The sequence below is a fragment of the Hemitrygon akajei genome, chromosome 2 (assembly GCF_048418815.1).
Source record: "Hemitrygon akajei chromosome 2, sHemAka1.3, whole genome shotgun sequence".
Taxonomy (NCBI): Eukaryota; Metazoa; Chordata; class Chondrichthyes; order Myliobatiformes; family Dasyatidae; genus Hemitrygon; species Hemitrygon akajei.
The window spans coordinates 9,294,831-9,309,684 of record NC_133125.1 but is presented as its reverse complement, the minus strand read 5'-3'; the positions used below and the strand labels follow the sequence as shown (position 1 = coordinate 9,309,684).

At 43.8% G+C, this 14,854-nt stretch overlaps 1 protein-coding gene across 2 annotated transcripts in view; it reads left to right on the top strand.

Annotated features, from left to right (window-relative positions):
- Window positions 1–13,117, top strand: part of LOC140739032 (ras GTPase-activating protein 1-like) — a 117,547-nt gene extending 104,430 nt beyond the window's left edge. For both annotated transcript variants that reach the window (XM_073067013.1, XM_073067007.1), the window contains 5 exons: window positions 1,005–1,072; window positions 2,143–2,231; window positions 3,229–3,306; window positions 11,616–11,750; window positions 12,188–13,117. In XM_073067013.1, the coding sequence (XP_072923114.1) occupies window positions 1,005–1,072; window positions 2,143–2,231; window positions 3,229–3,306; window positions 11,616–11,750; window positions 12,188–12,265 (448 nt within the window). In that variant the 3' untranslated portion in view covers window positions 12,266–13,117. The remainder of the gene's footprint in view (window positions 1–1,004; window positions 1,073–2,142; window positions 2,232–3,228; window positions 3,307–11,615; window positions 11,751–12,187) is intronic.
- Window positions 13,118–14,854: the final 1,737 nt, after the last annotated feature.

Below are 14,854 nucleotides of genomic sequence, written 5' to 3'. Positions count from 1 at the left end.
CAAGAATTTAGACTAAGTTACAAGTTCTGCACCAGGCACCTTTGATTGATCTTGGTAGCTACTTGTGTTGTGATGAAAGGCTGACACAATGTATTCTAGCTTGGAACAATGTTCTACAGTTGGATTGAACTGATACCTGTAAGCTCTTCAGGCAACATAATTAGAGAGAAAAATTATGATGAATTGCTAAATAAGATGAGATTCCTTGGATAATCAGGAGTAGAAATGGATTATCACAAAGGCTGCTGGAGACGTTCTTTTAGAATTCAGGAATAAGGCATAAAACTTGTTGGTTCATATTTGTTTTATTAAGAGTTGATAGAACAAAGAGAATTTGAAACAGATAGTGATAGGGGGTCTACTAGATTGAGAACAGAAAAATTGAAGATGGTGCCTAACATAAAACAGATGTGAATAAACCAGTTTGAAAGCAGTTATTCAACACTGCAGTACCAAATTAACCAATGAGAAAACATTCATTTAATGCAAAACAAAGAAGCTTTCAGAATTATACTTGGTATAACCATTAGAGGTATCTTAAACTGTGACATCCATACAATAGCCACTAGGAATCATAGTAACCAGTAACTTGCATATAAAATAACTATTTAAAATAGAAGCAGATAATTAATTGTTAAACTGAAAAGAAAATAACAAAGTATAATCTAAGAATTAAACAGTCAAATTCAACTGCAGAAAAGAGGCTCCTGGACAGGTACATGGAGCTTAGAAAAATAGAGGGCTATGGGTAACCCAAAGTAATTTCTAAAGTAAGTTCATGTTCAGCACAGCATTGTGGCCGAAGGGCCTGTATTGTGCTGTATTCATTAGAGTATCCCTAGTTGATGAGATTTGAAGATCAGTAGCACAACAGTTTGTTCATTATTTGTTCTTGTTATTTGATGTACTCAAAAGTGTTCATTTGTTACTTTTTGCATATTTTTTCTTGGTAAACTGTGTCTTTGACAAGTTATATTTAATGTTTGTTTTCCCATTTATGATAGTGGATTTGTTTTCTTGCGGTTGATTTGTCCGGCTATTCTCAATCCACGGATGTTCAACATCATTTTGGGTGAGTTTGTAGTGCTATATTCTATAAAATATCTAAAAGTCAGCCCATAAACTCTTCATCTCAAATCTGACAATTTGCTCCATAATGTGTACCTGTTCAATACTAACTTCAGTGTCTTCAATTATTTCACTACACAAAAGGTAATTAAAACTGTTGTGTTTCGGGGAGCAAACAACTGTAAAAGTTGTATCTGCCTCTATCACCACCTCTGACAGCTTGTTCAATATACCCACCATCCTCCATGTTTCTTAAAGAAGTTTTCCCTTTCATCCCTTTCAAATAATTCCCCATTCTCTTCCCATCTTAATTGTATGCCATCTACCTTCAGCCTCACCCACCCTGGTATTTTTTTTATTGTTGTTTTTGCTCCGAGAGTGGTGGGTATGTGGAGCACACTGCCAAGGATTATGGTGGAGCCAGATACATTAGGGAAATATAAGAGACTCTTAGATAGGCACTTGGATGATAGAAAATGGAGGGCTATGAGAGAAGCAAGAGTTAGACTGATGTTGGAGAAGGTTAATAGGTCAGCAAACATCTGGGCTAAAGGGCCTGTACTGTGCTGTGGTGGTCTATGTTGTAGTTTTATGGCAAGAAATAACATTTGTAGAATGATAGACCATTCACAAATTTTACCTAGAAAGAGGAGATTAGTTTCAAGAATGTGCATTTCTAATCTTTATACTGAACCATTCTGCACTCTGACTGCTGTTGGAAGTTGATGCAACTTGTTCACTGCTTTGGCTTTTTATTTGCTAATAGACCTGACTCCTGACCCCTATGTCTTTCTGTGTGTTCTACTTTCAGCAGCATAGCATTGCTGTTCTTTAGCCTTGTTGGCTATGTTGAATGATGTTGAAGTCTGTCCGCACCCATAACTTTGTTTCTTCTCGACTTGACTTTTGCAATGATCTGGACAGTCTCCTAACAGGCAACTGTAAATGTTTGGAAATCCAAACATAACTTCTGATTGCAAGATTGTTTTGATAGAAATTATGCAAGATTTTAGTAAAGTTAACAGTGATAAAATCAAAATTACTTACAAAATAACTTTTCCCTTACTCATTTAGATCCTCCGTCCTCCACTGCTGCAAGGACTCTCACACTTGTTGCAAAGTCTCTTCAAAACTTAGCAAACCTGGTGGAATTTGGAGCTAAGGTATTCTAATTCTGAATTGTACCAAGTTTCCATTTAGCAATTATTGTGCTGGCTGCATCTTTAATTCTTCCACAGTGTTGTAGGTAATGTTTCAATAAATGTCATCACATCAAATTATTATTTTCCTTATAATCAAAGTCAAAATTTCCTACTTGTGTCCATTTTTAAGATGTCACAGGATAGGCATTATAGTTGGTGTGGTAAAGTGCTTTACATTTGATGCATGAATTGTCAATAGGATGTGGAGAAAGCCATAAGTTTTTAATTTCTCATCAACGTGTTGATGAGAAACTAATCATCAGTTAACCAGTTAATAGGTTAATTGGTCATTTTAAGTTCTCCCAAGATTAGGCTAGGGTTAAATAGGGGATTGCTGGGCAACCTGGCTCGAAATGCCAGAGCGAGCACCTATTGTGTGCTGTATCACTAAATAAAATAGAATTAGGGGAATTTTTAAAAAATAATTTAGGCAGATAGCTGCAACAATAGCAAAGAAATCAGAACCAGAGCAGCATTTTTTGTTAACTTGTTCAGTGGCAAAGGTTTATTTATTTATTGAGGTAGAATATGGACTAGGGCCTTCTGGCACTTCGAGCCACATTGCCCCCAATTTAATCCAGGCATAATTACAGAACAGTTTAGAATAACCAACTGGTATGTCTTTGGACTGTGGGAGGAAGCCAGAGGAAACCCATACAGTCACAGGGAGAACGTAGAGGGAGTGGTAAGAATTGAACCTTGGTCCTCTTACTGTAAAGCATTGTGCTAACCAATACCCTACCATGCCATCCTTCTGAAGACTCTGCCTTGATAATGTCCATAGTTCATTTGCTAATTATCAAGTTGCCTCAAGGCATCTTTATGAGAAAAAATATTCCAGAGGTCTAGACTAAATGTGAGCAGTGTTTGCTTACATATTTAGAGCAGATATCCTGCATACATCGTGATTTTTTTAATGACTTTTTTATGACATTTTGACAAGTTTGCTTTATTACAGGAACCCTACATGGAAGGTGTAAATCCATTCATCAAAAACAACAAGCACCGAATGATTATGTTCCTAGATGAGTTGGGGGTAAGTGCATCTGGATTACTTAATTTGGAGGAAAAGTAGTCTCCGTGAATGTCAGTTGTAATTTCTGCAATTAAGCTCATTAGTAACTCCTTATAATTCAGAATAAAATTTAATAAAGTTCAGAATTGCTATTTGCTTCAACATGGCAAAAGAAAATATACTGAGAAAAGCAGAGGCTATTAAGTATGATCAAAGTTTAGTCAAAGGTATACTTGAAGGATAAAGATTTAATATTGGGCTCAAAGGTCAAAGATGGCAGAAAGCATGGCCACTAACAATGAGGTGAAAGCATTATGAATGCACAGAACACGAAGGATCATCCTGAAAAGCTACTCACAGAACAGGAAGGATCACCCTGAAAAGCCACTCACAGAACACGAAGGATCATCTTGAAAAGCTACTAGCATCAAGGCAAGATTCAAGATTCAAAAACTTTGTCATTCGAACCGTACATCAGCTCTACAGGGCAGAATGAGACAGCGTTTCCCAGGAGCAGCACAATCATAACATAACAAACAACGCTAAATAATAAACATAACAATAAATAGTAAAACACAACAGCCACATGTCAGTTTAAAAAAAGCTATAAATGTCCAAAGCAGAGTCAGGTAGAGCAGCTATTTAGCAGTCTGACTGCCTGTGGGAGGAAGCTGTTTAGTAGCCTTGTGGTTTTAGTTTTGATGCTCCTGTAACATTTACCTGTTGGCAGAAGAACAAATAGTTCATGGAGAGGGTGTGAGGGGTCTTTAATGATGTAACGTGTCTTCTGGAGGCATCAACTCTGAAAGAGGTCTTGGACAGGAGGTAGGGAGACCCCAGTAACCTTCTCTGCTCCCCTAACCACCCTCTGCAAGGCTTTTTTGTCGGCAGCACTGCAGCTGGAGTAACAGGTTGTGATGCAAAAGGTCAGCACACTCTCAACCACTCCTCTGTAGAATGTAGTTAACTTGTTAGTGGGGAGTGATGCTTGTTTAAGCTTCCTCAAAAAGTGCAATCTCTGCTGGGCTCGTTTCACAATCCCAGTGGTGTTCCTGGACCAGTTGAGATTGTCCAAGATCTGCACCCCAAGGAACTTAATGTTTTCCACTCTCTCCACTGTGATGCTGATGCTGAGGGGTGTGTGCTCAGGCTGAGACCGTCTGAAATCGACGATCATCTCCTTGGTTTTGGTGACATTAAGCATGTAAATCGAGAGCATTGTAGGTATGATTGGATTGAAACTTGTAAATTGGAAACATTTGGAAAGTACGACCCAGTAAAGCACAATGGGTGGGTGAATTTGTGTGGGATAAGATACAATAAAGGTACAGAATGTAAAATTGGACATTGGTGTATTGTATGAGTATTCAATTTTGAAATATGAAGACATGGTTGAGAATTTCAGAAACATCTATTGTAAAAATCACAGGACATAGGAAAAGAATTAGGCAATTTGGCCTATTGAGTCTGCTTCACTCTTCAGTCATGACTGATTTATTATCTCTCTCAACCCCATTCTTACACTTTCTCACCATAACCTTTGTTGCCTAGATTAAGCAAGAACCTATTAACTTGCACTTTAAAATATACCCAATAACTTGGTCTCCACAGCCATTTTTGGCAAATAATTCAACAGATTAACCACCCACTAGCTAAAGAAATTTGTCCTCATCTCTGTTCTAAAGGGGTGATCTTGTTTACTGAATTAGTGCCCTCAGGTCATAGACTCCCCCACTATAGGAAACAGCCTCTCCAAGTCCTCATCGTTAAAGTTAGGATGAAAGCTGGTGGTGATGTGGAGTTGGATCTCTGTGGTTATTGTAATTGAGGCACTGCATTAGATGCTTAAATTCTGAAAGTTGTAAGTAGTCAAGTTCAATCTGATACAATCATAGTGAAAGTGAAGGAAGAAAATTTGCAAGTGTTTGAACAGTAAAGGCCCTTTTTGGCTATCGATGTTGTGTCACATCTATTCCAAGATCATCTAATGCTTCCCTCCCACATAGCCTTCTATTTTTCTTAATTTTTTTTCAGATTTATAGGAGAATCTGGTCAACAGGCTGGTATTGAAAGCAAACAAAATTGCATTTAAAAATAAATCCCATTTCCTTAACTGATGTTGTAAAGGGTATATATTTTAGTGATGGAAGGGTTAGAGGCGTTGATTTTTGTTTTCACCCACATGTTGTTGAAATTGTCAAATTAGCTGAAAAGGTGGTGGCAGTTAGATATCCACTTCACATTTGGGTCGTAACTTGGTTAATCAGCTACATCACGCCTTAGATACAGTTTCCCCAAAGAAAACCATCAGAGCCTAGTCATTTCTTCTCATAATTCCCTTGCTTTGGTAATGTCCTTACAAATGTCCTGTGCCCCTCTCTTCTTATAATGTGGTGACAAAGCCCTGTGTAGAACTAATGAAGTTTTCCAATCACTGTTTTAGCTAGATCAGCTAAAGTTAGTTTTATTTGTAATAAATATGGAAGACTGTAGCGATGTACTACATACAGAGCTAGAGACGACACGCAGTCGGTAAGCCGTTTCGAGACTAGTTTATTCAGACTTCGCGGTGCTGGCATTTAATCCCTAGCACCTGCCCTCTCCGGAAGGAAATGACGTCAGAGGTGCATTACCAAAGTCTCTCCCCACGCAGTGGCTATTTGTGAACCGGTTCGCCTGCACAGAAAGTGGGTCGCCACATAACCCCCCCCCCCCCCCAAATACACCCCCCAATGTCCACAGACTGGATCAGCCTCTGTTTGGGAGGTCTGCCTCTGCACCACGGTGCCTGAACCTCGACCGGCTGCACCAAGTCCACATGGGCTGGTTTGAGTCGGTCCACCGTGAAAACCTCCTCTTTCCCCCCAATGTCCAGAACGTACGTGGACCCGTTGTTGTTGATCACCTTGAATGGCCCCTCGTACGGCCGCTGTAGCAGTGCCTGGTGTCCGCCACTTCATACAAACACAAACTTACAGTTCTGCAGGTCTTTGGGTACATGGGTCGGGGTCCGTCCATGCTGTGAAGTCGGTACGGGGGCTAGGTTGCCGAGCCTTTCGTGTAGTCTGTCCAGGACTGCTGCGGGTTCTTCCTCTTGCCCCCTTGGGGCTGGTATGAACTCTCCTGGGATGGCCAGGGGTGCGCCGTACACCAACTCGGCCGACGAGGCGTGCAGATCCTCTTCGGGCGCTGTGCGAATTCCAAGCAGGACCCAGGGAAGCTCATCCACCCAGTTAGGTCCTCTCAGGCGGGCCATGAGAGCCGACTTCAAGTGACGGTGGAAGCGTTTTACTAGTCCGTTCGACTGTGGGTGGCAGGCAGTAGTGTGGTGTAGCTGCGTTCCCAACAAGCTGGCCACAGCCGACCACAGGCTGGAGGTGAACTGGGCGCCTCTGTCGGAGGTAATGTGGGCCGGTACCCCGAAACGTGCTACCCAGGTTGCAATCAGTGCTCGGGCGCAGGAATGTGCCGGTGAGCGGGACCGCCTCTGGCCACCTCGTGAACCGGTCTACCATAGTTAAGAGGTACCGCGCTCCTCGGGACACTGGTAGGGGGCCCACGATATCCACATGAATGTGGTCGAACCTCCGGTGGGTGGGTTCAAACTGCTGCGGCGGGGCTTTAGTATGCCGCTGCACCTTGGCTGTTTGGCACTGCGTGCACGTTCTGGCCCATTCACTGACCTGCTTGCGAAGTCCGTGCCACACGAACTTGCTGGAGACCAGCCGGATGGTTGTCCTGATAGATGGGTGCACCAAACTGTGTATGGAGTCAAAAACTCGCCGCCTCCAGGCTGCCAGGACGATGGGGTGAAGTTGGCCGGTAGCCACGTCGCACAGGAGGGTCCTCTCACTTGGGCCTACGAAGAAGTCCTGCAGCTGCAAACCCGAGACTGCGGTCCTGTAGCTGGGCATCTCGTCGTCTGCCTGCTGCGCCTCCGCCACAACATTGTCCTTTCCCGAGACATGCTGGATGTCCATCGTGTACTCGGAGATGTAGGACAGATGTCGCTACTGGCAAGCCGACCAGGGATCGGACACCTTCATAAACGCGAAGGTCAACGGTTTGTGGTCTGTGAACGCGGTGAACAGCCTGCCTTCTAAGAAGTACCTGAAATTCCGGATTGCCAGATACAGTGCCAACAGCTCCCGGTCGAAAGCACTGTACTTGAGTTCGGGTGGTCGGAGGTGCTTGCTGAAGAACGCCAGAGGTTGCCAGCGCCCCTCGATGAGCTGCTCCAGCACCCCACCGACTGCTGTGTCAGATGCGTCCACTGTGAGGGCGGTCGAAACGTCCATTCTGGGGTGCATCTGCATCGCGGCATCTGCCAAGGCTTCCTTGGCTTTAACGAAAGCGGCCGCAGCCTCCTCGTCCCAAGTAATGTCCTTGCCTTTACCCGACATCAGGGTGTACAAAGGGTGCATGATACAGGCTGCTGAGGGGAGGAAACGGTGGTAGAAGTTCACCATACCAACAAACTCCTGCAGGCCTTTGACCGTGTTGGGCCGGGCAAAGTGGCGGATCGCGTCTACCTTGGCGGGCAGAGGTGTTGCCCTGTCTTTGGTAATCCTGTGGCCCAGGAAGTCGATGGTATCGAGACTGAACTGGCATTTGGTCGGGTTGATCATGAGGCCAAAATCACTCAGACGGGAGTAGAGCTGCCGGAGGTGGGACAGATGCTCCTGGCGACTACTGCTGGCTATAAGGATGTCGTCCAAATAGATGAACGCAAAGTCCAGGTCGCGTCCCACCACATCCATTAGCCACTGGAACGTCTGTGTGGCATTCTTCAGGCCGAACGGCATTCGGAGGAACTCGAACAGGCCAAACGGGGTGGTGAGTGCCATTTTGGGGATGTCTTCAGGGTGCACCAGGATTTGATGATATCCCCAGACAAGGTCTACTTTAGAAAAGATTCTTGCCCCGTGCAGGTTTGCTGCAAAGTCCTGTATGTGCGGCACGGGGTAGCGGTCTGGAGTTGTAGCCTCATTCAGTCTGCGGTAGTCGCCGCATGGTCTCCAACCCCTGGCCGCTTTGGGCACCATGTGCAGGGGGGAGGCCCATGGGCTGTCGGACCTCTGTACGATCCCTAATTCCTCCATCCTCTTGAACTCCTTCGCCAGGCGGAGCTTTTCCGGGGTGAGCCTTCGTGCGTGGGCGTGGAGGGGTGGTCCCTGGGTCAGGATGTGGTGCTGTACCCCGTGTCTGGGCATGGCTGCCGTGAACTGCGGTGCCAGAATCAATGGAAAGTCCACCAGGATTCTGGTGAATTCGTTGTCCGACAGCATGGTGGAGTCCAGGTGTGGGGCCGGCAACTTGGCTTCACCCAGGGAGAACATCTGGAAAGTCTTGGCATGTACCAGTCTTTTTTCCCTTGCAAGTCGACCAGCAGGCTGTGAGCTCGCAAGAAGTCCACCCCCAGGAGTGGTTGGGCCACGGCGGCCAGTGTGAAGTCCCACGTGAGCCGGCTGGCACCAAACTGCAGCTGCACTGTGCGGGTGCCATAGGTCCGTATCGTGCTGCTGTTTGCGGCCCTCAGGGTGGGTCCTCACTTCCTGTTGCGGGTGTCGTACCCCATCGGGGGCAAGACGCTGATTTCCGCTCCGGTGTCGACCAAGAAGCGGCGTCCCAACTGTTTCTCCCAGACGTACAAGAGGCTGTCCTAGCGGCCAGCCACCATAGTCATTAGTGGCAGCTGCCCCTGGCCCTTGCAGGGCGGGTGACAACGGCGGGCTTCTGTTCCCCACCACTGGTGGTAGAAACACCACTGTTCACTGTCCTCCTCACTCCTGCCTCTGTGTTGTGTGCGCCCCCCTGCCGGGCCTGGTCTGGTCTGCTGTTGGGCACGTGGCCTCGTAATCTGACCGACCGCTCTCCCTCTTGACTTTCCACAGCATGTCTGCCCGGGCCGCCACCTTCCGGGGGTCGCTGAAATCTGTGTCGGCCAGCAGCAGATGTGTCCTTGGGCATTTGCTCTAGGAACGCTTGCTCGAACATGAGGCAGGGCTTGTGTCTGTCAGCCAGGGCCAGCATCTTGTTAGAAACATAGAAAATAGGTGCAGGAGTAGGCCATTCGGTCCTTCGAGCCTGCACCGCCATTCAGTATGATCATGGCTGATCATCCAACTCAGAACCCTGTACCTGCTTTCTCTCCATACCCCCGATCCCTTTAGCCGCAAGGGCCATATCTAACTTCCTCCTAAATATAGCCAATGAACTGGCCTCAACTGATTCCTGTGGCAGAGAATTCCACAGATTCACCACTCCCTGTGTGAAGAAGTTTTTCCTCATTTCGGTCCTAAAAGGCTTCCCCTTTATCCTTAAACTGTGACCCCCTCGTTCTGGACTTCCCCAACATCGGAAACAATCTTCCTGCATCTAGCCTGTCCAATACCTTTAGAATTTTATACGTTTCAATAAGATCCCCCCTCAATCTTCTAAATTCCAGTGAGTATAAGCCTAGTCGATCCAGTCTTTCTTCATATGAAAGTCCTGCCATCCCAGGAATCAATCTGGTGAACCTTCTTTGTACTCCCTCTATGGCAAGAATGTCTTTCCTCAGATTAGGGGACCAAAACTGCACACAATGTTCTAGGTGCAGTCTCACCAAGGCCTTGTGCAACTGCAATAGAACCTCCCTGCTCCTGTACTCAAATCCTTTTGCTATGAATGCCAACATACCATTTGCCTTTTTCACCGCCTGCTGTACCTTGCATGCCCACCTTCAATGACTGGTGTACAATGACACCCAGGTCTCGTTGCATCGCCCCTTTTCCTAATCAGCCACCATTCAGATAATAATCTGCTTTCCTGTTCTTGCAACCAAAGTGGATAACCTCACATTTATCCACATTAAATTGCACCTGCCATGAATTTGCCCACTCACCTAACCTATCCAAGTCACCCTGCATCCTCCTCACAGCTAACACTGCTGCCCAGCTTTGTGTCATCCGCAAACTTGGAGATGCTGCATTTAATTCCCTCGTCTAAATCATTAATATATTTTGTAAACAACTGGGGTCCCAGCACTGAGCCTTGCGGTACCCCACTAGTCACTGCCTGCCATTCTGAAAAGGTCCCGTTTACTCCCACTCTTTGCTTCCTGTCTGCCAACCAATTCTCTATCCACATCAATACCATACCCCCAATACCATGTGCTTTAAGTTTGCACACTAATCTCCTGTGTGGGACCTTGTCAAAAGCCTTTTGAAAATCTAAATATACCACATCCACTGGCTCTCCCCTATCCACTCTACTAGTTACATCTTCAAAAAATTCTATAACATTCGTCAGACATGATTTTCCTTTCACAAATCCATGCTGACTTTGTCCGATGATTTCACCTCTTTCCAAATGTGCTGTTATCACATCTTTGATAACCGACTCTAGCATTTTCCCCACCACCGATGTCAGACTCACCGGTCTATAATTCCCCAGTTTCTCTCTCCCTTTTTTAAAAAGTGGGGTTACATTAGCCACCCTCCAATCCTCAGGAACTAATCCAGAATCTAAGGAGCTTTGAAAAATTATCACTAATGCATCCACTATTTCTTGGGCTACTTCCTTAAGCACTCTGGGATAGATCAATGCTGACGGCAGTCTGTCTCCGAAACCGTCCAGGTGAAGCAGGCGGGCACCCCACTCACACCGTGAGAAGCCAAAGGTCCCAGTGAGCAGCGCATTGAATGCTTCATATTTGCCTTCTTCCGGGGGCGACTGTATGAAATCCTCAACCTGGGCGGCCGTCTCCTGGTCAAGGGTGCTCACCACATGGTAGTAACGCGTGTAATCAGAGGATATCTGCCGAATCTGGAACTGAGCTTCTGCTTGGCTAAACCACACGCGTGATCGCAGCGTCCAGAAAGTCGGCAGTTTTATCGAAACTGCGTGAACAGATGAAGAGTCGGTCATCTTTGGTCCAAATCCCGTTTGGACCGTCAGGGTCACCAATGTAGCGATGTACTACATACCGAGCTAGAGACGACACGCAGTCGGCAAGTCGTTTCGAGACTAGTTTATTCAAACTTCGCGGCACTGGCATTTAATCCCTAGCACCCGCCCTCTCCGGGCGGAAATGACGTCAGAGGTGCATTACCAAAGTCTCTCCCCGTGCGCTGGCTATTTGTGAGCCGGTTCGCCTGCGTAGAAAGTGGGTCGCCACAGGACCATATTTATAACACCCATAGACATTCAGTTGTCTACTATTTTGAGTACCTCTTCAAAAAATTGTCTAGTTTATTCGGATATGTTGTATTGTTCAGATGAAATTTCCAGTGTTTAAGGAATATGTCTATTGCTGTTTAAATGAGGATGTTAACTTTTGTCTATAGAATGTCCCAGAGGTTCCTGACACTACAGAGCACTTTAGAATTGATTTGTCTCGTAACCTGGCAGCTTTACATGAAGTTTGTGCAGCACATTCAGATGAACTTCGCACCCTAAGTAATGAACGGGGAGTCCAGCAGGTAACTGCTTTATCGTCCAGATGCTTCTTTAAAAAATTAAATGTTGCAAATATGCTATTGGCTCACAATGTCAGAAAGTGTAATTTCTATGTGATAGACCCTGCCGAGTCATCATTGTCTTGCATAGCTTTTTCTACCTCATTGTTTTTAAACCAGTTCTGTGAGTAGGTTGAGTGTTTGGTGTACAGGGATTCTGCTTAATACATTAATGAACATGACCTTTTTCTTCGGCTGAAAAAAGTACCTTGCAACTAGTCTTTTCCTCAACATCCCAAGGTACAGAGCATTAAAGAAATTGTTGCACAGTTTCACATACAGGTAGTCTGTATTTATTGCCCCTCACTAACTGCTTATAGGGTAGATGGACTAACTGCTTTCTTCAAATGCTGCAGGTATTCTGTAACTATACCTAATTCCATCTCTGGTGTCTTTTACAGCATGTCCTGAAAAAACTTCTGGCCATCACAGAAATGTTACAACAAAAGCAAAACCACTACTCTGCAGCAAACAGGTAGCAGCTTTCATTCTCGGAGAACTCTGCATGGATCAGTGCATACCAGTGCTATCACTGGACAGCTCACTGCAATCTCACTTTCTGATGTACTTCTGAGAAAACACAGTGTAGAACATTCCTTTTACCATGCAAACTATGCAACAGAAAAAAACTGGTGGGCGTTTTCATCAGTAACTTAGTAAGCTACTTGTGCAGGTCACCTCTTGCACTTCCTTCTCTGAACCAATCAATCGCTGTTGAGCCTTGATGTACAAGTCACCTTTCATAAACCTAATAGACCTTTAAGGTGTTTAATATTTCAATTTGCCAAAGTTCCCAGCATCTATCAAGAGCTGCAGTACAGAATGCCAGTCAACTGACAAGGTGAAGAAACTAGTTCAATTACCTGTTGTGTAACTGGATTATGAGCTGTACAGTGTAATATAATGTAATTTCTGACTGACTACTTTTATGGTTAAGATTGCTTACGTCTTTATTCTTTGGTTATCTTTGCAGTTTATTGGAAATGTCTTTAAATATCAAGATTCCTCACTAAAGACTGGTTATTTTTTATAGAAAAAAAAATCTGCAACAAGCATTCATTACACATTGACAATGAATGTGGAGAGATCACAACATTTGTTGTGGTACTAATTTTGATTGGTTTAATTACACTGTATGATTTGACTAAAACAATTGGAAAAAACGTCAAAGTCGTGTAATCAAAAGCTTTGTATGTATCAGGTTTACAACTGTAAACACATTCAATAGTTGAATAAATTTATTGATCATTTATTGGAAAAGCATGCACTTATTAAACCATTTTGTAAAGAAAATTGTTACACTGACTTGTTTCAATAAATGATAAGCAAGTGTTGAATTGAAATTTGTTCAAACGTCATGAAATACTTTTCATTAACGTTGGACCAGATGCAGTAACTAAATTTCATGAAGGAAATTAATCAACAGATGAGAATGTAGTTTCAACTGTGTAATTAGGTTTTTTTAAAGCTTTCATATTTTAATTGTGTAAATGAGACTTCTGTTTCCAACAAAACTGAATAAGTAGGCAGGTAGATTTCCCTTGGCTCAAAGTATATGGTGGGAAATGATTTATCTTTCTTTTATCTTTTACTCTCCTTTTTGTGGTTTCCCGAATTTCTCTCTACATGTTTTCCCATGTATTATTTTATATCCACCAATGACTGTAGTCCAAAGGAGAAAATGTGTTCTTCCTCGTCTCTTCCATCAGAAGCTTACCCACACTTTACTAACATTTATTCTTCACCTCCTCACCAACTGTTCACAGGTACTTTCTTCCATTATAATTTCAACTTGTCAGTTTGCATTCCTCATTCCCTTGTTCTACTGCCACTTACCCCTAAAGGGGAGTTACCGTAGATTTCGCACTACAGAGCGCACCTGATTAAAAGCCGCTGGCTCTAATTTTAGAAAGAAAATCAATTTTGTACTTGTACAAGCCGCACCGGATTTTCGGCCGCAGGTGTCCCACGTTGTAATATGAGATATTTACACAGAAAGATATTACATGTGAGGATTTTTTAACTTTTAGTTAAATCCATATGGTAACATAAACAAATACATATTGCAAATGCTTTTTTTCGAACCGTGCCTGTAACGCGGCTACTTTTAAATATACGTTGCGTATACTTTTTTACTGAACAACATTCCAATATCTCCTAACGACTGGTAAAAAATATATATACTGCAGCCTACCAGGAAAAGTTATTGATCGCCTTTAACTTAAAAGCAGCGTTCGCTCAGATCTAATGCCGCTCGCCCCCCACCTTCCCGTTTATCGCAAACCGGTATTTCCCACAAGACGCGGCGAAACCGGGTGTGACGTCATAGCATCCCGCGATGTAGTACAGAAAACAAATATAGTTAAAACTCTTCTAACTTTAACTAGAAAATGAATTACTAAGCGAAAATATTATAAACTAAATAACTGTCATAAAGGCAGCACAATGCTTTTCTTTGAGTGTTTTCCATGTTGATGAGGGTGAGTACAAATGACTGATTTACAATAATTTAATTGTGAAAGTGCACTTGATTTATCGTACAATTTCATTGGACCTCTGTGAACTACTCATCAATTTTATTGGTCTACTGTTACGAGGCAAAATGTTTTTGGCGGCATGAAAAAAAATCATGCATTAGCCGCACCGTAGTAAAGGCCGCAGTGTTCAAAGCTGTTCAAAATGTGGGAAAAAAGTAGCGGCTTATAATCTGACATCTACGGTAACTATGTACTAGAGGTTTCTGACTATCAGTCTCTTTTTTATCACCGTGCAAGGATTTTTATGAAAATTCTCCAAGATTACAATGACATCTTGATCAACTGGGCCAGTGACTTTATTTTGACGAAAGTGTGGTGTTACAATTTCACAAGACAATAGTAGGACTCAAACAATAAATGATGGGGCCCTGAAGTGGGGGTGCTACATGGTTTCTTGAAAATGACAACACAGGTAAACAACAGTGAAGGACATTTGCCTTCAATGTACAATGTAAGGCCATATTTGAAGTACTGGTTCTGGTTACCCTGGTGTAGAAAAGATGTTAAACTGAAAACAAAAAAAAACAATTT